The 23,851-nt window shown below is 40.6% G+C and overlaps 2 protein-coding genes across 9 annotated transcripts in view; one reads left to right on the top strand and one right to left on the bottom strand.

Annotated features, from left to right (window-relative positions):
• Nucleotides 1-9,791, top strand: part of OSBPL9 (oxysterol binding protein like 9) — a 186,576-nt gene extending 176,785 nt beyond the window's left edge. For all 6 annotated transcript variants that reach the window (XM_047872192.1, XM_047872191.1, XM_047872193.1 and 3 more), the window contains 9 exons: nt 601-772; nt 1,998-2,082; nt 2,796-2,906; nt 3,180-3,243; nt 3,365-3,505; nt 5,928-6,006; nt 6,865-6,956; nt 8,673-8,808; nt 9,066-9,791. In XM_047872192.1, coding sequence (XP_047728148.1) covers nt 601-772; nt 1,998-2,082; nt 2,796-2,906; nt 3,180-3,243; nt 3,365-3,505; nt 5,928-6,006; nt 6,865-6,956; nt 8,673-8,808; nt 9,066-9,140 — 955 coding nt within the window. In that variant the 3' untranslated portion in view covers nt 9,141-9,791. The remainder of the gene's footprint in view (nt 1-600; nt 773-1,997; nt 2,083-2,795; nt 2,907-3,179; nt 3,244-3,364; nt 3,506-5,927; nt 6,007-6,864; nt 6,957-8,672; nt 8,809-9,065) is intronic.
• Nucleotides 9,792-10,075: 284 nt separating this feature from the next.
• Nucleotides 10,076-23,851, bottom strand: part of NRDC (nardilysin convertase) — a 102,955-nt gene continuing 89,179 nt past the window's right edge. For 2 of the 3 annotated variants that reach the window (XM_047872189.1, XM_047872190.1), the window contains 12 exons: nt 23,106-23,256; nt 20,437-20,564; nt 18,469-18,631; nt 16,623-16,654; nt 16,231-16,369; nt 13,963-14,010; nt 13,616-13,668; nt 13,097-13,180; nt 12,439-12,529; nt 12,039-12,155; nt 10,852-10,941; nt 10,076-10,694 (listed from right to left, as the gene is read on the bottom strand). In XM_047872189.1, coding sequence (XP_047728145.1) covers nt 10,497-10,694; nt 10,852-10,941; nt 12,039-12,155; nt 12,439-12,529; nt 13,097-13,180; nt 13,616-13,668; nt 13,963-14,010; nt 16,231-16,369; nt 16,623-16,654; nt 18,469-18,631; nt 20,437-20,564; nt 23,106-23,256 — 1,294 coding nt within the window. In that variant the 3' untranslated portion in view covers nt 10,076-10,496. Of the gene's footprint in view, nt 10,695-10,851; nt 10,942-12,038; nt 12,156-12,438; nt 12,530-13,096; nt 13,181-13,615; nt 13,669-13,962; nt 14,011-16,230; nt 16,370-16,622; nt 16,655-18,468; nt 18,632-20,436; nt 20,565-23,105; nt 23,257-23,851 lie in introns of those variants that run through there. The other variant, XR_007154979.1, reaches the window with a different exon arrangement.

The raw sequence follows: 23,851 nt of genomic DNA, 5'->3' as shown, positions 1-23,851 counted from the left end.
TGAAGCCAGATATAAATCACTTTGAGGTTTCATGATGGTTGGGCGCACTGGTTGACATTGGTATTCACTTGGCCCTTGGATAACATGGGGTTTTGGGTTGCTTATCCCCCACACAGTCAAAAATCTGTGTGTACTTTTGACTCCCCCCAAAACTTAACTAATAGCCTGCTGCTGACCAGAAGCCTTGCTGATAACATAAACAGTATTACCACATATTTTTGTACATAACATGTATTATGTATTCTTATAATAAAGAAAGCTAAAGCAAAGAAAACATTGTTAAAGTCATAAGGGAAAACACATTTACAGTACTTTACTGTATTTATCGAAAAAAATCCACGTGTAAGGAGACCCAAACAGTTTAAACCCATGTCATTCAAAGGTCAGCTATATCCATTTATCAAATTCATCAAACCAAACACTTAAGACTAGTGTGTCTAATCATGTATATTATACCTCAGTTTTAAAAAGAAACTTAGAAGTAACTCTTTGTCTTGGGTCCTCTCAGCCTAGCTTAGGGTGGACCATGCTGAGGAGTGCTGCATCAGCTTTTCTGTTACTAGAAAGCAGGACATTACATTTTGTCTTTCTCCCTTGCAGCATTAGTGACCAGAAGGATGCCAGAGATCGAATGGTTCAGGTTGTGAAATGGTACCTCTCAGCCTTTCATGCAGGAAGGAAAGGATCGGTTGCCAAAAAGCCATACAACCCCATTTTGGGCGAAATCTTTCAGTGTCACTGGACATTACCAAATGATACTGAAGAGAACGCAGTGAGTTCTACACTGACATTTTTAATCTTAAGTTGCAGACTGATTCAAGATTTCATTTTATTTAGGGGCAGATAACAATGGTGAAGGCAGAAATCAGAAGATGCTCAGCACTCACAGAACAGTGCTGTTGGAGCAACATACTCTAGATACAGTGAGCAGGGAAGAAGTGGCAGGAAATGAGATTCACAGATCAGGTCATGGAAGGCCTTGTGGGCCATAATGGTAATTTTATGGCTTATCAGGATTGTATTTTTATTTTGAAAAGATCGCTGTAATGATTTTGTTAAAAATAAATTGGAAAGGGGCAAAAATAGAAGGAAAGAGACCACCGAGGAATTTTTGGCATTATTCCAGGAGAGACACAGTTGATTTAAGCTGTATTGTGGAGGTAATACTGATAGGTAGACTGGAGAAGTAAAAGGGGACAGAGATGAACCCTGCATGTGGGCTTCAGCAGTTGGTTGATGCCATTTACAAAAAAAGAAAAAAATTATATTTGGGGAGGAAGAATCAAGAACTCGAATTTGAAATTAAAAGTATGAGTTACACATGTATGTGGAATTATCAGGGAGTTAGAATTTTAAGAATCTGGAGTCTAAGGAAGAGTCTAAGGGGAAAAATGGGTCTTTTAGAGATTTTAGTATATTTAGATGACATTTAAAGTGCTGGAATGAGGTGAAATGATCTAGGAAGACAGCATAGAGAAGAGTAAGTAACCCAGACCTGAGTACCCAGGGTCCCAACATCTAGAGGTTGGTTTGAGGAAGATGACCAACAAGGAATACTCAAGCAAATGTAAAAAGGCCCTAGCCCACAGTGCCTGATACATAATAGCCTGAGTAAACGTAAATCTCCGTATTTTTCCCTTTCCATGTGATTTGTTACATGTAGTCCTTACCGAAGACAGGCATTGTAATTTGTCTGTTCTTACTCATTTGGCAGACATTGATAAGTGACCGCTGTCTGTTCTATGCTGCCCCTGAGTTAGGCACATGATGCTTGCCTTCAAGGATGTCTCAGGGAGACCTAGTCAAGGCAGACTGACACAAAGCCGTAATTCCAGTAGTGAAGTTAAGTGCCATAATAATAAAAGTGTGTATAAGGTGCTTGGTGTGTGTGGAGGAGAGAACAGTTAACCACCTTGGGAGGCAGAGACTCCAATTGTTAGACTGTCCACAGTGTCATTTGTTTCTACATCAAAAGAAAATGTTGTATTTGCTTACAGGAGCTAGTTTCAGAAGGACCAGTTCCCTGGGTTTCCAAAAACTGTGTGACATTCGTGGCTGAGCAGGTTTCCCATCATCCACCCAGTAAGTTACAGGGCTTTTCTGTACCATCCACTGTCGAACTGTTCTGTCTAAAGGGTCATGAGAAGCTTCATAGCTGAGGTCACTCAGCTTTACCTCACTCAGCTGAGATACCAGTTTTATGGCTGCCTGTATCTTTGTAAGGAGTATTAGTTTCTCCTATCTGTCTGTTCCTTGTATAAATGCCAAAGATTCTATTCACTGATAAACTGTGTATAGAAAGCAGGGATTTAGGAAACTAACTTGTTGGTGCTTCTAAAGTCCTCTTCCACATAACAAGCTATGTTATAGAGACTTGAGCAATTTTGACAGTTTATAAAATGAGATGTAGTTTCTGCGCAGTATATTCCTGACATAGTGGAGAGAATGCACATCCTTAATGTCTTAATTGTTCAACACAGTGTTAACACTGGAAATACTGGATGGTCCCAGGTTGGGGCTGTGGCGAGGACATGCTTACTGACCAGAAGAGTTTTAAGCTTCCAGGATTGCTACAGTGTCATCATTCAGGAAAGTTCCTTCTTATATGGCCCTGAATGGTGCTTGCATTGGGAGAAACAGGGTAGAAAAGGCAGTTAGATACCTTCTGGCCTCATTTGAGGCTGTTCTTTGAGGGCTACAAGGATTTTCCCAGTGGAGCTTGTTCTTTCTCCAAGTTGTGTTGGAGAGGTGACTATAGCTATGTAGTGCACTAATTGCAAATAATTTCTATTCAGTTTCAGCTTTTTATGCTGAGTGTTTTAACAAGAAGATACAATTCAATGCTCATATCTGGACCAAATCAAAATTCCTTGGGATGTCGATTGGGGTGCACAACATAGGGCAGGGTAAGTCTGTGGGCTTAGGGTGGACTGCACTGTTAATAGAATTTTATTCAAATATGTGCTGGACCCTTGTCTAGTGAGGGGAAATGGCACCAGAAAGCCAGACTGGATCTCATCATTTGCATATAAATATGTGTATTGGGGATGAGAGCAGGGGTGGGAGATTGATTTTCCCTAAATTGAATGGAGTATTCTGGAGTATCTATCAACCAGACAACAAAATCTTTATGGCCAGTTGACACTACTCATCAGAGATTCTATCCCTTCTCTCCACAGGCTGTGTCTCATGTCTAGATTATGACGAACATTACATTCTCACATTCCCAAATGGTTATGGAAGGCAAGTAGAGCTATGCCCATTTCCTCTGACCAGCTGGCAGCAGACCCTGCTGTTCCTTAAGCTACACTCCTCCTTTTTTTCCTCTAAACTGTCAGCCTTACATGCACTTTTGGTTTTGCAGGTCTATCCTCACAGTGCCCTGGGTGGAACTAGGTGGAGAATGCAATATCAATTGTTCCAAAACTGGCTATAGTGCAAATATCGTCTTCCACACTAAGCCTTTCTATGGGGGCAAGAAGCACAGAATTACTGCTGAGATTTTGTAGGTATTTTGTTTTCCTGCTTCAGTGCTCTTGTGCTTCGCTGAAATACTTTTCTTTTTGTCTTGAACTATAACTTACTAGGAATTGACGGTTTGACTGGTTCTGTCTTTGTAAACTTGTTTCACATCTTGTATGTCATGTCCCTTCCTAAAATCCTATTATCAGAAGAAGACCTAAAGTCTGGATTTCAGAACACTCACAGGTCATTCATTGGTGGGATTTCCTTCCCAGAAACCTGAGGGAGTCTTCTTAAATTGCCTAGTTAATGCAAATCGTAGATTTCTGACTCATTACTGACTCATTACTGATTTCTGACTCATTACTGTACAGTAGACTCTGCGATTCCTGCTGCATTGTCTCCAAGACCTCACAGTCCTTTTTTCTGTGCCTTTGCTGGGGGAAAACATCACATCTTGGCTTGCTTCCATCTAGGGTCAGGTGAAGACGACTGTGCTGTCTGGGTAACAGACAGAGCCTGCCTGGAAAAGGAACATCTGCAGGACTTTGTCTTCCCTGAAAGGCCTTATTGGGAACAGTGTTGCAGACGGAAGATACATGACTGGTTAACCAGTTTTCCAGGGAGATAGATGATTGGGATGACAAAATCAGCAGCCCCCCCCCCACCCACCCAAATCTGGAGCAGGAAGCACCACAAATATAAGATGAAGTTTGCTAAGGATCAGTGTAAAATCCAAAAAATTACTGCAGTCAGAGAATATGGGCAGAGCTCAGAGAGTAGCATAAGTCACCACTGTAATGCATCTGTGCCTCCAAAATAGGCAGGTGGTGGAAATTGGATGTCCAGAACAAAGGCATGGATGCTTCTCGGTGTTCTTTTGAGGTAACCAGCACCAACAAGAAATGCTGGCTCAGCAAAATCTTCTGCCAGTCATAGCCGTATATAGAAAACTTCCCTCAAAGTTGGGAGCTGAGAAGAGTACTTGGTAGACTCTAAATTAGGGATTTGAGCACAAGATGATGAATGGTTGTACCAGGTGGGTGGCTCTCAAAGTTTTGGTCTCTGGACTGCTTTTACACTTAAAAATGATTAAGAGCCCCGAAGAGCTTTGTCTATGTCTATTATATCCACTGATATCTGTCACATTAGAAATTAAAGGGGGCGCATGGGTGGCTCAGTTGGTCAAGTGTCGGACTCTTGATTTCGGCTCAGGTCACGATCTCATGGTTTGGTTCGTGGGATCAAACTCTGCATTGGGCTCGGCACTGATAGTGTGAAGCCTGCTTGGGATTCTCTCTCTCCCTCTCTGCCCTTCCCCTGCTCGAGCGTGCGTTTTCTTCCTTAAATACTTTTTAAAAAAATAAATTAAGACTTAAAAATACTTGTAAATACATTTACAAATGACAGTAGTATTTTTATGAAAAAACTTTTCCAAAACTTTTCTTTAAAAAATTTGTGAAGAGTGACATTATACATTTTTTGAAAAAACAGCTGGGTTCTCCTAACTACTTGTTGTCAGTCTCTTGCTACATATCATGTCTCTGGGAAACACTGTACCCTTATGGGAGAATTAGAGTGAAAAAGGCAAGTAATGTCTTAATATTATAAAAATAGTTTTGACCTAAGAGGGTCTTGGGAACCCCCAAGAGTCCCCAACACACTTTGAGAAGACTGCACAATGAGCTTCTAAACAAGGGATTCGTCCATTTCTTTTCCCCTTTGTCCCTCTTCACCCAAAGCCCCTAAATCATAGTGGAAGCTTGTTTCAGTCCTGTGATGGCAGTTTGCATCCTTCTACCCTGTGTATTTTTTTCTTTCTGACCTCTTTTATAGCTCCTCCTATGTTCATACCTTATCCTTTCTAACCTGTCCTTTGCTGTGATGCTTAACTTCCCAAATTTCATACCTGCCATACATACTATCGTCATGTCCAAGTAGAGGCCTGTTGGGGGTTTTCCTCAAGAAAAAAGGTCAAACCATTTGACCTTTGGACTTCAGGATCCTTCCTAAGGATGAAAAGCCTGGTCTCCAGTGTTACATCCTTAAGTGAGACCTTCCCTGACCTTCATTCCAACTTTTGCCTTTGATCTCCAGTGTTCACATAAACTCACCATAGCACTTACCACCCAGAATCTCGACAGTGAGGTCTCCACAACTAGGCTGTGAACAGCTTGAGGACAGGGACTGTCCATCATCTGCTGTGGCCCCTGTACCTCCAGGACAAGGCTCTCTTGCTCATCTCATGCCCACTGTTCATAGGATCTTCAGTTCATTAGCATCTTGTTTAGGGCCCTCATTCTTATAGTTGGCTCAGGGAAATCCAATTTTACTAAGCTGCTTTCACCAGAGACTTATTTCACAGTTGCTCTTCTATGTTCTGCTCTGTGTAGAAGGCCACACCAACCAGATTCTTTGGTAATTTTTAAATTAAGACTAACAGAAATGTTTCCTTTTCTATTTAGTTCTCCAAATGACAAGAAATCTTTTTGCTCAGTTGAAGGGGAATGGAATGGTGTAATGTATGCAAAATATGCAACAGGGGTAAGAACCTGTATTTTATACTTGTTTTAGGCTACGTTGAATTATAGCCTTCCTTCATCTGGAAATTTAAACACTGAGGCCAGCTCTGATGCCAACTCTTCAGGGAAATCCTTTTCCTTCCCCTACTTTTTCCCCAGCAGTACAGTGATTTTTATTTTCTCCTCTCCTCTCAAAATACTCAAATAAATATATATATATATACACACACACATATATATACATACACACTCAAAATACTCAAAATATATGTGAAAAAAATGCTTGGCATACTGTATGCCAAACCCAGTAAATGGGTTTAGCTATATCATTAGAATATGTGGTATATTTATAAAATTAAGTGCTAAACTAACTCGTCTGTTTGTATACACAGCTTGACTCTTTTACAAGAAATGTATTTACTACCTAGCTAGCACCAGGAATGCAGAAATGATTAAGACAGTCCTTAACCTAAAGGAACTTGCAAATAGTACCTAATTAAAGTAGGGAGGAAGGTGGAATGGGATTAACAGGAGGAGCCAATGAACTGGATTTTGGACTTGGAGAATTTGAAATGTAAAAGTGTAAAAAGCACTTCAGCATTTAACATTAGAAGTCATTGTTTATGGGTCAAGCTTTCCGAAGAGATTTAATACTGAGCATGTAGCACATAGCCACATTGAAAACCTCTGTTGAGCTTCTACCAAGACTTAAGATACACTAATGTTATTTTATGCTGATAGTAGCATATGAAACTGTTTATACGTTGTCTTCCAATGTGGGATTTGATTATTAAATCTGTTCAGGACTTCTGGGAAGAGTTGACTTTTCCTCCTAGAACAGTTTGAACAATAAAGTATCTACCTACCTCTTGTTTTTTAGGAAAATGCAGTTTTTATAGATACCAAGAAGTTGCCTATAATTAAGAAGAAAGTGAGGAAGTTAGAAGATCAGAATGAGTATGAATCCCGCTGGTAAGAGAACTTTGCTAGAGTTGTTGTGGCAGTGCCCCTGCTAATGGCTAGGCATAGGCAGGGCTGGGTTTTAGAGACACAGTAGCACAGTGTAACAGCACAGACTAATTTTGAATACCTGGGTTCATATGGAGCTCCACCACTTAGTAGTTGTGTAACCATGACGGTAAGCTAGCATCTCTTTGCCTTCTTTCCTGAAATGGGAACTACCTCAGAGTTGATGTGAGGACTAAATGAGATAATCATGTAGTATATAAATGATGTAAGGATATAGTAAGTATTCACTGTGTCGTTGGCTTATCACCTTGTGGTTTATACGAGAAGGCAGTGAGGTTTCCAGTCGAGGTGTGTACAACACCCTCAGGTTTTTTGTTGCAAAAAAAACTTTTTTTTTTTTCCTTAAAGTTCATCTCTAAGTATTTCAGTATGTATCTCTAAAGTGACTTTAAAGGGGTGCCTGGGTGGCTCAGTTGGTTAAGTGTCCAGCTCTTGGTTTCAGCTCAGTTTGTGATCTCACGGTTGGGAAGTTCAAGCCCCGTATCAGGCTCTGCACTGACAGCATAGAGCCTGTTTGGGATTCTCTCTTTTTCTCTTTTCCTTCCCTGCTCATGCTCACTCTCTCAAAATAAAATAAATAAAGTGACCTAAAAACCACTAGCCACAATACCATGATCATGCTTTAAAAAAATTCCTGGGGCGCCTGGGTGGCTCAGGTCAGGTCATGATCCAAGGGCTGTGGAATCAAGCCCACATTGGTCTCCATGCTCAGCATGGAGCCTGCTTAAGATCCTCTCTCTCTCCTTCTGCCCCTCTCCCCCCTCACACTCTTTCTAAAAAAATTTTTTAAAAAGGTTCCTTAATATCATCAGATATCTAGTTGATACTCAATATTCCAGTGGTTTCAAACCTAGTTTTTTCCTTTTCCATCTGCATAGTAAAATCCAGATCTTTCAGTGGTTTAAGGAATCATGCACTAAAGTTCTTTGTTTAGCATATTAGGGTATTTCTTAAGTGAAGGAAGAGGATCTTACAACACCCAACTATGGTCTCTGACTTAACAGTCTGCTTGGCTGGACGGCCTGGTCATATTAGTAAGTGGAAATCTATAGAAATCCATAGGGGGATCTTAGTCATGGCCACTTTTCTGGTTCCTAGGCATCTTCATTTGTACACTGACACTAGTCTTACCTAGTTGTCATCTTCCAGGCTCTGAGAAGAAGCCACATCTCTTACCCCAATAAGCCTCTGTTTCACATCTTGACTCTTAACTCTATTCACACAATTTCTCCAAGATTTCATTGTTCAGGGGAGTTTTTCTGAAATGGAACTTCTCTCCCCTGATCTAATAACCCTTTTGGTTTATAATACAGGAAACTCAAGCCCCATGGAGAGGTAAACATACCCCCTAAAGTTGCATAGCAAAAAAGTTGCATAGTAAAATCCCAGGTTTCAGTTCTGTTCTTTTTTCCTGTTGTCTCTACCATATCCAACTTTCTGCCCATCCTTTATTTTCTTCCTTTGACACTAACAGTGCAATCTTCCAAGCCCATTTCTCTGTTCTTTGCCACTTTAAGGAGATTGTCTGTGAACTATACTCAAAGTTATTTGACTTATACTTTCATTGTGCTGTATTTAGTGAGGCTCTAGACTTTCATTCTCAAGTTTGCTAACTCCTTTGTCCGTCAAGTACTTAGCACCTTGACTTCTTTTCTTTAGCCTTTGGAAGGATGTCACTTTCAACTTAAAAATCAGAGACATTGATGCAGCAACTGAAGCCAAGCATAGACTTGAAGAAAGACAAAGAGCAGAAGCCCGGGAAAGGAAAGAGAAGGAAATTCAGTGGGAGACAAGGGTAAGCTTGTTTGGGTTGCCTGCCCCAAGGTCCCAGCTCCTATTCCCTCTGTATCCTGAGGTATATAACTCATTCATTTCAACGAATGCTGAAGTGAAGGACCACTTTTAAATAAGCATGGCGATAAACAAAATGAGCCTTGGTCCCTGCCTGAAACTCATTTTAGTGTAATGGAAGAAAATATAAAATAATAATAAGTATAATTCTAGAAGTACAGAGCAAGTGAGTAACTGAATTTTCCCCCATTTCTTTCACAGCTATTTCATGAAGATGGAGAATGTTGGGTTTACGATGAACCATTACTGAAACGTCTTGGTGCTGCAAAGCATTAGGTTGGGAAATGCAATGTTTACACCTGATGACCAGGGCAATAGGCATAATTAAGCAACAATCTTCCTTTGGGAGAACCTATTCACTCCCTTCTTATTGCAGTGGTTCCTATCTCAGGGATACTGGACTTTCTGATGCAGATGAACAATTAAAGCAAGAAAAGCTTCCCGTTTTTTCCTTTTCTGTGGCAGTTACAGTTTTGACTTCAGTCCTGAGAAAAACTTCAGGTTCTGAAAACAAGATGTCTGCTTTTTTCCCCAAATCCCATGCTTTGAAAAGCATTTATAAATCCCAGTCTTAAATCTTGCATACCAGTATGGCTGTTAAGATCTACATTTGTTTCCTAGTTCATATAATTCTGGGATGGATATATATATATATATATAATTACATACACACATATATAAATATATACCTGATGCCAGAATTTTCATAAATGCTCCAACTACTGTAAATATTCCTGAGTTGTTTTAGAAAATTAGTGCAATGTATTAAAATCAAGTGTTAGGAACTTTCATGGCCTCACCTATAACAACTTTTGTTTTGGAATTGGACTATTAGGAATTGGACTATTAAATTGTATCTAATGCGGGACTATATATTATACTCAGTGCTTAAGGCTTCATAAAGTAATTTTTCCAGTTTTTTTTTAATGTGTTTCTTTTATTGTTTGGCAGCCTGGGATCTAAGAGTTAATTTACATAAGGACTCTCCAGAAATAATAGAGGATCTATTCTTTTTTTTCCACTCCTCCTTTATACCTTGTTTAGCCCCCATCATGCTATCCTCCAGAGTCTTCCTTGAACTCTCATACAGCACACATAGGGCTCCCAACATTTTATACAAAAATATTTTATTGTTTTAGAGGGTTTGGGAAGAATAATTAGATCCCCCCACCCCACACTGAAACAAAAGAATGCTACAGCAGCAAAATGGCTCATTCTGAAGGGCATTACAGAACTATCTTTATTTAAAAATACATTAAAAACAAAAAAAAAAACCAAAAAAACCACAGGTATTAGCACCTAGCATTTAGGCACTAAGACATCGGTTACATAGGGCCTCTCAAGGTTCTCTTACAGACCTAGATCCTCCATCTGAGAGAACCAGGACATGCCAGGGCTTCTCATATTGCTCCTGCAAGCATTTTGGTTGCACTTGGTGCACCCTGCTACTCTCTGCCAGCTGCTATAGTAACCCTTGGTTTGTTAGTCATAATGTGGTGGGTAGGAGGAGAATAAGTCAAATTCTATGATGGCAGTGCAAAATTTCAATGGCACTACTAGCAGTATAACTAACTTCATAAAATACAAACACATTTTTAAATACACAATGCTTCAGGCCAACGGGACTGCAGTTTATTTGACTATTTTATGGTAGGGGAGAAGGTTAAGTGTTGATGTGAAAGCCCTGATGTCAGTAATGGGGATGGTAGACTCTACCAGCAAAGGAGAGGTTGGCAGGTAGGTTAGCTGCATCACTTCACAAGAAGAGTTTGAATCTTCACCAGAAGGGGAACCATCTTCTTCCAGCTCATACTTCCCAAATCCAACAACCTAAAAGAAGCCAAAAACTTGAGGTGAGAAAGGCTGACCAGATTTGGGCAAAGCCCTGTTAGAATCTTTGATACCAACCCCAACTCAGTGAATGGTAACTGGGCTAAATGACAGCTCTGAAAAGGATAGAGCTACAGCTTTAGTTAGCCATACTCACATGAACGCTGAGCATTTTACTTCCTGGTCCTCTATGAGCCTTGAACCAGTTGACTAGGTCTGACTTTGAGAATGACTTCAGTGCTTCAATCTTACAGGGGAAAGGGAAGATAGGAAAAAAACAAAGAAAGCAAGCTATAAAAAAGACTAGCAATGCATTTTCTGGAAAGACTGTTATTAAACTAACACACCCGAGGTGGATCTCTTTGGTCCTGCTTAGCACCTGAGCACATCATTTTATTCTTCCAGGTATCTATCAGCTTGCCTTCAACCTTCCAGAGAAGGGTGAAAACAAGCCTCTGAGACACACCTTCATCTGTTTCACAGCAATAATTAACCCTGGCAAATAAGCAAGAGAGGGTAGCAGATGCTGTAATTATAGCTGAGTACTACACACAGAGCCAAAACCCACTACTGCCTCAGTGTCACCTCTCAGGTACATGGTAACTGTATATTCTAGCTTGAGAAAATATAGTAACAACTGAAGCAGGTAAAGTGCAAGCAGGGGAGGTGCAGACAGAGAGACACAGAATCCAAAGCAGGCTCCAGGCTTGGAGCTGTCAGCACAGAGCCCCGACGCGGGGTCTGAACCCACAGACTGCGAGATCATGACCTGAGCTGAAGTCAGTCACTCAACCGACTGAGCCACCCAGGTGCCCTGAGAATTTTGTCTTCTAATAGGAAAACTGGAGCACCGTATGAGCTGGGCTGAAATCTCTTATTAAATAACTTTCTTGCCTCTGTGTCCTTTGCTAATTCACCTTATACAGTTATATTCTCAGCGCTAGACTGCAAGTTCCAGAGCTTTTGTGCGTTTTACTACTTGGGGCTAGAAGCTGTCAAAAAGACCACAGCCAGAATCTGGAGAGGAATTCCGTAACAACCAGATGTTCTCAATTTTCTTTAAATAGAAAACCCCCTTTTCCCCCCACAATCCTGCAGTGAACCTCAATATAAATACAAAATATAAAAGTATTTTACAAAAACAATATAAATACAAAAACAGATCTGCTCACTTAGGTGCTAGACAGGCCAGTCTGGAAACAGGATTTGCTTTAGTAAAAAACTAAACCTAGAGAACACCCCAGGTTTCTCTTCCACACAATATTGATTTGCTTGGGATTGGGACTCCTATAAAATCAGGAGTCCCTATCAGAGCTCTGTCACTCAAAACTGTGTTACTACTACCTCATGGGCAAGGCGGTCAAAGAGATACTGCTGTGTCACCACTTCGTTCCAGTTCCTGTCCACCTCCTCCCCAAGGTGGGTATCTTCACACTCCTTCAGCTTGATCAGAGCTGTGACCTGTTCCACCAAAAAAGGAGACCCTCAGGTATAGTATCACACCAGATGCCCCAGAACACACTTGGCCCTGTTCAATCTGGTTAGTGACAGACCTGCTATGGTCCCTTTATTGGACCTGCAGCACAATGGGGAAGGATAAAGCTACGAAGACATTATGACCATGTTAAGGTGGGGGCTACAAAACTCAAAATCTGGCCAGCAGGTAGCACTGGCAAGACTGGTATCAAGCTGTCTTACGGGCTTGTGTGGGCCAAGGAACAAAAGAGCAGGTCAGCACAGTTACCTGGGTGTTGAATGCATCCTCAGTGAGGTTCTCGATCTTCTCCTCAAAGTTTGAAAGAAACTCCTCTATCTTCTTATCAACAACTTCAGAACTGAAACAAAACATCTTCAATTAAGAGTCATCAGAAACCTGGTCTCAAGCAGAATGCAGAGGAAGAAAAGGGCTAAGGCATATTTCTAGGAAAGAGACTGAAGTATTTTCCTCCCAGGCCTCAGTACTCCCCTACGCTGAGGGAGATACAGGAGAGAACCCAACCCCTACCTCCAGCCCAACTTCCTGATATCCTCAATACTGAAGCAGTGACAACCCATGCTTGACCACCCCAAAGCTGAGAAACAAGGCTTATTTGTAACTCTGGTTCTAGTATGAATGCTAGGCCAGGCATTCTTTGCTTTTGTCCTCAGACCTGCCTAAAGAGAGGAAACATTGGCAAGCCGTGCACAGTGACCACAGGACTTGAGTCAAGCCTTATAGGATCACCGGAACCACTGATCTGTCCTGGATCAGGCAGGCATCTCTGAATCACCCTTCATCCCCACCCCCTTGTGACTAAGTGAAGCACACCCTATTTTGGTCACAGTTGCCTGAGGTTGAAGGAAGCACCTATAGCCCCCACTCTCCAGGCCAAGAATAATAATAGCTGGGCCCATCTACTCACTTGTATTTAGTTGCCTGAGTCCCCACAGTGACAGAAAATCCTAGAATCCCAGATGTGTTCCTACAGGTAGGGTAGACATGGTACCTACAACCAGAATGAAAAGTTCTATGAACGCAGGTAGTCACCTGGGCCCTGCCCTCAGAAACTAGAGGTAAGTAGGAAGGGTTTCTGCACATCTTTACTGGACCTGGAGGTCCTGAAAGAGAATCCACAAATGTATATGCATCTATTTCATTCTCAGGTTAGGGTGTCCACCCCCTCTCCTGAACTGAGGACTACAGGCTAGCTTTTATCCTTGCTAATCTCTGAAACTTGACTGAACTGAAAACCTGATCATAGACAGTACAAGATGCAAATTCTAGAAGTTGTCTTGACCAGTAGGTATGATGATGATGATGCTAAGGCATGGAAGGACCAGCGAGCTCTGAGGCTGCTCAGTCAGGATATCTGATAAACCTCAGCCTGCAAAGTAAGCCCCAGACCTTTATTTGAGCTCAGTGCTCTTGCCAGCAGACTTACCCAAGGGTCTGCTTGGTTCGAAGGAAGTCAAAACAAGGCTCTTCCATGTGCATCTGTAATTCAACATACTACCCATCAGCCCAACTCCTCCCAGCAGAGAAACCTCCATTTCTAAACCCCAAGTGTTCCACATACCCCAAGTCCATCCTTCTTTTTACTGTCGTCTTCCTAAATCGCCCAGGCCCCCTGTCCATTCTCATACCGGATGAGAATACTAAACATAACCATCTCACCTACCAAACAGGCCTCTGACCTCTCCCAAGTCCCTAGCTCCCAGGCATAAAGGCCAGTCCTCGTAGTGGGTCAAGGGCTCCTGAACACCTCAACTCTCCTTTATTACAACTTACCACAAGCAGCTCCATAAGAGTGTATTCTTTCAGACTCCTGGTACCTGACTGAAAGGAGAAGTTGGTCAGACCAACTGAAAATCCAATGGCTTATAGGGCTTTTTAAGAATCCAGTTATTCTTGGCAACCATTTATTCAGGTATCCATCCCATTCTTCTCTTCCCCCCAAAGAGTTGATCACACCCTCTGTTGCCATACTTGCAACAACTTTGTTTATACATCTGCCTTTCCACTAGACTGCAGGCCTGTGAGGACAGAAATCATGCTTGATCATTTGAATTCTTGGCCCATGCACAGGACTGCAGGCACACATGAAGGGAAGTCCAATAATCCCCACCCAACCTGCCAGTTCCTGCCCAAAGGACCTAAAGGATATAACCTAAAGTCAAGTACATGCAGTTCAGGGTCCTAAGGAGAAAAGCAGAAAATGGGATCAATGAACAGTATCTGGAGCTATTCCTTCAATAGGAAGGACATGAATAGAGGTTTTTAAGGCCACATACAGGGACCCAAACCAGTTGCTAAGAGAAATACCTAAGAGGCTGATACCATACTTGGAGACCACATGCTGGCAATCCTGAAGAGTAGCAAAATAATGCAATTAGAATGAAAGGGCAGGAGGCCAAAATCCAAGGATGTTGCTAGTACATCATATAGTCAGGCTCTTGCAGGCTCCTCTGACACGTACTCATTGCTATTCCTTCCCACTTCACCAAAGGAAGAGGCTAAAGCCTGTGTGCCCTGCAAGTCCTGTTTAGTCAGGCAAAGAGATTTCCTGTTTGCCTCTAAGAGGACTGTAGCAAAACTAGTTGAAACCTTGTATCAATTTCCAGTTTAAAATGTTGTCTGGCGGGAGGGAAGTGGTGCCCTAAAGAAAGCAGTTTGTTTTGGAAGCTAGTGCTAACAGGTGATTGATAAACACTTCGACAGACATGGTCACACATGGTCTTATGCTATGAAATCCTGCCTAAAACAGAAGTACTATGGTTTTGAGCAGCAGAAGCACTGGAAATGTGGACAAGGCTAATAAGCAGGGCCAGGCCGTATTATTTATGAACTCTGGGGCCTGGTAGTCATTTCAGCTTCAAATAAGCTGAGAAGCTAGATGAAAGCAAACAAACGAGGCAGCTACAGTCAGAAAGAGATGGGCTCTACAGACAAACTGGATCTCAATGTAAAGACTTAGGTCCAGGCCAGAAACATAATAAAAGGACAAAGTGACAGACACTAAGGCCATGTAGCCCTGCCCAAAGCCCCGACCAGAGGGCTCTTCACAGGGCCTGACACAGAAGGGACTTCCTTATGCAGGACTTCAAGGAACTAGAGCAGCAGCTAGCGGTAGAAGCCCCAGAGTGTAGGAAGTCTGACATCAGTCTAGACAAGCACAGGTCCCCCATAGTCCTAGAAGTAAGTGGGCTAACCACAAGCTACGGACCAAATGAGATTATTGCGAAGCTCTACCTTATTTTAAGCCCAGTCGCACCTTCCCAGAATGATGTGGAAAGAACAAAGGATCTGGGGGTGTAAGGAATAAATTCAAGCCCCACTTAGTATGACCTCAGGCAAGTAAGGGACTCTGGACCTCAGATTCATCCATAAAACAAGAGATAAATCCTTTATCTAAATGCTTTGAAATTTTTAATTGGAATTCTGGTAGTCATTCTTTTTCCTATATATACTGATTACTTGGCTATGTTTACTTTTGTCTCTTTCAAAACTGTCCTTTTAACAAATGTCCTCCTGCTGCCTGGGGTTGGTTCTGTCAGGGGAACATGTAGGAACTCCCAACTACTCTTCAGTCTCTGTCCCTCTGGCCCAGTGGTTGAAGGATTCAATGAAGCATTATGATTGAAAAAGAATCCATTTCACTGATAGGAGCAATTTTTAAATGCAATTGCTTCAATGGGGCACCTGGGTGGCTCAGTCTGTTTGTTAAGCGTCCAACTTCAGCTCAGGTCATGATCTCACAGGTCATGAGTTCGAGCCCTGCATCAGGCTCTGTGCTGACAGCTCACAGCCTGGAGCCTGCTTCAGATTCCGTGTCTCCCTCTCTCTGCCCCTTCCCCGCTCAACTCTGTCTCTCTCCCAAAAATAAACATTAAAATTTTTTTTAATGTAATTGCTTCAAGAAGACAAATGACTGCAAGGAAAAAACTAAATGCAAAATAAAGGGCCTCGAAAGTCATAGGGTCACTACTCCAAGGTACTCTGGACCTTCCATCAGGCTCTTAGCCATGAGGATGGCTGTGTGTAACGGGGCCAGCTGACCTGATAGTACACAGTGACTTCAGAGTTGGCATCACCCTTGTTCAGAGCTCTCACTTTGCACAGGTGGTGACCACTAGGCAGCTCTACCACCTGGAACTGCACAGGCATCTCCTGCTCCAGAGGCATGAAGTTCAGCTTACTGCAAAAGAATGAGTGTGGATCACTGAACAGTGCCTTTATCCCCTTCCCCCCTCCCAAAAACTACTATGAAGAGGTGAGGCCATCCACAGTCCCTTCTGAATTGCTTTGTTTACATAACCAGCCTCAAGAAAACCTACTACAAGGAGTAGTATCATCCCCTGTGGGTTTACTAATAACTGAGCTGTGGTTCAAGGCCCTCCTGCTGGTAGGAATATAGAACTCCTACAGAGAAAACTCATACCAATACTTACTCAACAACATATTTCAGGAAATCCACTGATTCCTAGGAAGCAAAAGAGAAAAAAATAACTGTATTGGGCACTTATAACATTAATTTCACCCTGAACCAACTACTATCAACATTCTAATTGCTTAAGAAGCCCTGGATAGCATAAGGAAAGCAGATATAATCTGCAAAATTCATCAATTGGGCTCATCATTCACTGATTTAATATTATGTTCGTTGAATATTAAGTGGCTCTCAACTGAACAGCTCCCTCTCTTTTTTCCCTTTGGCATTCTGTTAACCTGTACACTGACACGATCAAACTTAACTGTTCAGTTAAACCCACTAAGCTGTGTCCTCTAGGATACCTGTGACTATGTTTTAGAAACCTAGGTCTATAAATACAGAACCTGGCATACAATGAGCAAAAGAATAACACTTAACACTAAGTGAATGCATCCTCTCCCAAAACTTCTGTTTTCTAACCTATAAAATGGGGGATAACTGAAGGGGTGAGCTCATCTTTACAGTGGTTTCTATCTGGGGCAATTCATGGTACTAAGTTGTTTAGACCAAAAGGACCCCAGCCCAGTACTCCCACTGTGTTCAGAAAAGCAGGCAGCTATCCTGCTCTTCTCTATGTGGGTTAAAGCTTTTAAACTTCTTTCTGAGGAAAGGAAAAGAAACTAAGGCTGGTTTGGGGGTTGGGGGAATAAAGACAGAGGAAGTACAGAGGAGACAGCAGTCTCAAGAGTGGTCAGTTACATATTCCATTGAAGGAACAGTCCTGAGAAACTAGAAAGCCATGAAGGAACAGGCAAAAAATTTAGGGAGAGTCCCAAACAAGCATTCTTGGCTGGAAGAGGCCTCAGGTAATTACAAGGTTCACAGACCTATCCCACTCAATATATATCAGAACAAACTCCTCATATGCCCCCACCCTACTATTTTTCCTACTCCTCCACCAACCCACTGTTTCTAAAGCAAGAAATCCGGGCATCATCTTAGACTTCTCTCTTCTCCCTCACCCCAACATCCAATCAGTCACTGAGTTTTGGTCATCTTCTATCTCACTATTTCTTTTTCATTTATTTGTGTAACTTTGGGCTTTATCATTTTTCACTTCAACTTGTGTGTGTGTAATGGTAAAAGCACATAACATAAAGTTTACCATCTTAACCATTTTTTAAGTAAACAGTTCTACAGTATTGAGTATATTTACATTGTTGCAAAATGGAACTCCAGAACTTTCTCACCTTGCAAAACTTAAACTCTATACCCATAAAACAACTCCCCCCTTTTTTCCATCTTCCCAACCCTTGGTAACCACCATTCTACTTTCTGTTTCTACGACTTTGACTACTATGGATATTTCATATATTCTGGAATTATACTTCATGTCAATTCTTATAACAGCCTCATAACTGGTCTCTCTGCATCTTTCTTAACAACAAATCCCCATTTAAATGCTTCAGTGATTTCTATTTACTACAGGATAAAACCCAAGCTCCTTAACTTGACACACAAGCTTGATATACAAGTTCTGCCTGTGTGTCTTGTTTGTGTACACATCCCTCACCACACCCCAGATCTCCCACTTTAATCTCTAAATTAAACTGGTGTTTCCACACACACTCTTCAACAAGTAACCAACACCTTGTATTTACTGAATCATTTCACTCAAAGCCTTGTCCATTATCAGCAGTCTTCTTCATTAAGGAAGTCTTGCCCAGCATCAGAATGGTTGTGCTAGGACAACTCTGACCTGTGAAAACTACTACAGAGCTTCCCTTTTCGGAGAACTAATGCAATTCCAGAGCCCACAACAGCATTCAGACCTAGCTAACAGCAACAGAGCACCTCACACTCACTGTGCTTGTGACATTTCCTTGTACCAAGCCTTCAACAAAGAGCTGGGATTTGAACTCCTTGACAAAGGTCAGCAGAGACTCAAGGGAAAGGCCATCCATCAAAGCCCGGTACTTGTCAATCATAGACCAACGGGCATATTCCAGGATTAAAAGCCGTACATCTCTATATAGAGGGCAGAAAAAAGACAAAGTTTTATCATTTTGAAATGAATCTTAAGGTAAAAAAAGATTCTACAGATGATGTGTTTCTAAAGAGACACAATTTCTATCATAACTTAAGATGGGAGAAACAATGTCATAATCACCAAAAAGTATTTATAAAATTACATATACAAAATTATGCATAGATTTACTCACTAGTACAGCTCAAGTATCTCAGTTGCAAAATAAAATACTTCACATTAGGTTAACACATGAGTCACACACACCAATTTAAAATTATTACTATTTTTACTTCAAGTCTCACTAACATTTTATTAATTACTAAAGGCCACCATTATGGGTATCTATTACTACAGTAACTATACAGTATAAGTAGTGGCTCTGGGCCAGAATCAGACTAACTCCTACTCCTCACCACCCAACTCCCCTCTCCTCACACTAAGCTATCTGAACTTGTCAAGTTACTTCACATCTGTGACTCAATTTCTTCATTTGTAAAACAAGGGAATAATAATGGCTACCATTATAGGGTTTTGGAGAGAAATAAATACATACATCTAACGTTTTTTAGATTTAACAAGTAACAAATCTTCAATAAATAGATATGATTATTAGTTTACCACATTTTAATAAAGTAGCATTCAGTAGTTATTGGATACATAGGGCTATTTTTCATATTGATAGCTCTAGGCAACTCTCCTTTCCAACTTATACTTGGTTATTAGTTTTTATAACTTTTTGTGATGAGATTATAAGTTATTACAGATTTCTCAACTGCTCTCTGCCCTGCTTTTGAATTTTGTTCACTTATGGGCTCCTTATGACTATGTCAAAAGTAGGGCCTCTATATAACGTTGTGCTGTTTGTTCACCATTTATAGATGTCCAGCAAGGAGGTCAAGCCATGTGCACAAAGGGTGGTATCTACTCAGAGGGGACTTCTTTTTCCCCTCCACAAAGACTCCACCTGCTGATAGAGGCCACCCCAAAGGGGCACTTCTTCTGATTCACACAGAGGTACCTCTGGGCTACCATTAGCCCTAGACAAAAGAACAGGCTCTAATGAAAGGCTCAGGGTGTTATGAGCAGGAGGTTTAAGCATTATTCTACAGACTGTCAGAAGCTTTTTGCTATCCTTTGGAAACCTGGCTGAATTCTGGGTAGTTGCAGTTGCCAGATAAACTATGGATTAAGCAATTTAACTCAGCTACCTCATCATAATACCCTACATACTACAATCATCAGTAAAACAATTTTGAGTTATAACAAAGCCAGCATTCACCACCTTTTACTTACAAACTTTGGAAAAAGCACCCAGGTTGCTTGCCTTTAGCCTATAAATAAGTATAGTAGGCTTATTTTAGTCCTACTCACAAATAGCTACTTAAGCTGGGTTCAGAAATCCTATAATCCAATGGACGATTTCCTAAACCATAGCCAATTCTAGTATGTCTGAAAAATAGCACTGAAACTATAGGCTCATCTCCCACACCTAACCCCTCAGGAAGGCAAATACTTTCAGGCCTTCAAAATATAAGCTGATTCTGGGGCACTTGGGTGGCTTAGTAGGTTAAGCGTCTGACTTCAGCTCAGGTCATGATCTCACAGCTTATTGAGTTCGAGCCCTGCATTAGGCTCTGTGCTGACAGCTCAGAACCTGGAGCCTGCCTCAGATTCTGTCTCCATCTCTTTCTGCCCCTCCCCCGCTTGCGCTATGTCACTCTCAAAAACAAATAAACATTAAATTATATATTATATAATATATATATATATAATACATATATAAGCTGATTCTATGTATACCCACTTGGCCAGAGTCTCAGGCTTGATGAGGATGTTAAAGTAGGTCTTCTTCAACTGCTCAGTTATCATTGTAAAAACAGCTGGTGTGGAACTGAATTCCGCTAAGTAGTCAATAATGAGCTGAAATAGTAGCTAAAAAGAAAAGAAAAAAGCACTTTAAGTAGAGAAGCATGAAATTCACTACGTTTTGGGGCAGGGATGAGGGGGGAAGGTTTTTCCATTGTTTTTTACCAGGGGCCCAGCATGGTAATAGGCATTTGTAGAGGACATAAGAGAAGTACGTGACTCAAGGATCTTTAGGAGCTAAAATCCTCAATAACTGTGAAATTTGGAGCAATGATTACTTCTTTTTTTTTTTTTAAATAGTTTTCATGGGTATTCTTAAACTTTTTTTTCATCAAAATAAACTTAAATCGCTTTTTATTCAGCATCTCCATTGCCCCTAATTTGACTTTAACTGAGAGGGCATTACATATATATATTAATTTTGGAAGTAATGACAACTTTCTATCAAAGCTATTCTATCCAGAAACATAATGAGTCTCTCTTATTTAAAGTCTTTTATTTATATGATTCTGTAAGATTTCTGGTTTCCTTTAGAGAGATTCTGTACTTTTCTTCCTTATTCCTAGGTATTCCATTTTTCTCAATATCATATAACAGAGTACTTTTTCCATCCATTTCTATGTGGTTATTGCTACTATAGGAAAAAGAGCTATTGATTTTGATATACCGATCTCATGACCAGCCGCATCATGTTATTTTTTAAACTTCAGTAGACTCTTAGGTTTTCTAAGAATACAATCATATCATCTGCAAAGGGGAATACTTTTTCTTTTCCACCTGGATTTTTTTTTTTCCATTTTAATGTAGTAGCCACAATAATAGAGATGATCATGTGCTTCCTTGGCTTGTTCCTGATTTTAGTGTTCAGCATTTCATCAGTTACTGTAACATTTGCTGTTACTGTTCTTAATGAAGGTTTTAAATTTCTCTTTAATGTTTTATTTTTGAGAGAGACAGAGTATGAGTAGGAAAGGAGCAGAGAGAGAAGGAGACACAGAATCTGAAGCAGGCTCCAGACTGAGCTGTCAGCACAGGGCCTGACATGGGGCTCAAATCCACAAACCATGAGATCGTGACCCGAGCAGAACTGAGACGCTTAAGTGACTGAGCCACCCGGGCGCCCCTGAAGGTTTTTACTGTATTTAATTTCCCTCTATTCCTACTTATTAAGAATGCCTACTTACATTTATCAGATGATTTTTTAGCACTTATCATATAATGTTTCTCAATTGACCTGTTATGATGATTTGTGTTCATCAACTTAATACTGAACCAATCCTTTGCATTCTTCCCATTTGATCACATGAATTATTCTTTTTGTTACATTTTTAATTTAATTTTATTTTTTAAATGTCTGAGTCTATATTATATAGGTGAAACTAGTGTCTACTTTGAGAGAGAGAGAGAGAGAGAGAGAGAGAGAGAGAGAAAGAGTGATAGATTCTATACCAGGTTTTAATATTAAGGCTAGGTAAGCTTCATAAAATTAAGAGCCTCAAATACTTGTCTATACCTTACATACATATTTTTTTACATTTATTTACTTAGAGAGAAAGCACACACATATGTGTGCGCTCAGCAGAGGAGCAGAGAGACAGAATCCCAAGCAGGCTCCACACTGTCAGCACAGAATATGGCTTATATTTTTTAAAAGCTCCCCAGGTAATTTCAAAACATACCTCTTAAATGACAACCAATGTTATTAGGCTTTAATCTGTTTGGCTCTAAGCTACCTTACACTTAGATCTTTGAAGGTTGATAAAGGTTAAATATTCCACAGTGTCTCCTCCTAAGACCAATCTTTGTTCTCTGGGACAGTAATAGGGACAAGGGTACAAAGAAGAGAACTATAGTCTGTTCTTGGGTTTGGCTATGACAGAGAGGCCTCTTAGCACAGGTCTAACTTCTGTCAGGTCTTTTCCTCCACAATTTTTCTTGTATGAACCTAGTTCCACAAATCTTAATATATGTCCTACACAAGAAATCAAGATATAAAATTTGTTGATGGACACATATTATTTTAGCTGGTATTTAATGGCATAACCCTCTTAGCTAGCATCCCATATTATTTCTTCTTCTGCCTAAGAAGTTTTTGACAAATAACACTGAAACATATTCCTTACCAAAAGATAAATTAACCACAAGATACACAGACCCTGTTTCTAAAAGGCTCAAAAACTTAGAAGGGAAATAAGACACATACTTGAAACAAAGGGATGGAGTTAAAGAGGAAGAAGGAAAGATACAAACATTTGAGTTCTACTCTGTCAGGTAATGTGCCACATGCTTTAAATTTGTTATTACTGTCTGAGCATGAAATTAAGCTCACACCAGTCCAAAATGCCAGTGTTGGCTGCAGAGGAACTGACAGCAAAGGGAAGGGAAATCAAGCCTGAGGCATAGACTGTACGGCATGCATTGCTAATAATTAATGAATGTATATTGCTCTTATGTGTGGCCCAAGTTAGAATAGCTGTCACCAGCCAAGAATCCACATTTTGTTCTATGTATAGCAACGCATGCATAAACCTCTATACTTTGTGCTTTAGGGGCAACGAACATAAAATTTCAAGCTCTCTATGAGGAAAACAGAACATGTGTACTTACAGGTAGTTTGTGGTTGAATCCTTTCACTCGAATAATTAAACCATGTTCTCCAGCTACCAACTTATACTCTAGCTGTGCCACATCTGCTTCATAAGCTGGTTCCGCAAGGTTATGGGTAAGGATATTGACAAAGATATCAAAGAGAACCACACTGAGAATATAAAATACAAATAGCACTATTAATTGGCAAGAAATAAACACAAATAAATGTACTTTGATTTAACAACAGGAAACTTCACTTTTAGCAAGATGTTAATTCCACTACTCCAGAATGTAAAACTGTGTACTGAGTTAGAGTTTACCTAGGATTCAATTTTACAGGGACATTACAGACACCTACCTTTAGCAGTGCTTCCCAATCTTTTTCATGTTATATACACATACAAAATGTTAATATTTATACTGAAAAACGGGGTAAGTGTAAAAGGCATACAAGGCAATTGGCCCAAAGGCTCTGGCCATCCCCGCAGCCTAGGTTTTCTGACTGACAAATTAAAAATCTGAGTGAAGGGGGAGATTAATACATTTTTTATGTGGTATTAATAAATGTTAGTGCTATTTATCATTTTAAGGTTAGATTTTACAGTTTATTTATTTTTATTATTAATATTTTTTTAACATTTATTTATTGCTGAGAGACAGAGCATGAGCAGGGGAAGGGCACAGAGAGAGAGGGAGACACAGAATCTGAAGCAAGCTCCAGGCTCTGAGCTGTCAGCACAGAGCCTGACATGGGGCTCAAATTC

This window comes from Prionailurus viverrinus, chromosome C1, assembly GCF_022837055.1.
Source record: "Prionailurus viverrinus isolate Anna chromosome C1, UM_Priviv_1.0, whole genome shotgun sequence".
Lineage (NCBI taxonomy): Eukaryota > Metazoa > Chordata > Mammalia > Carnivora > Felidae > Prionailurus > Prionailurus viverrinus.
This window is presented reverse-complemented; position numbering and strand designations above follow the sequence as displayed.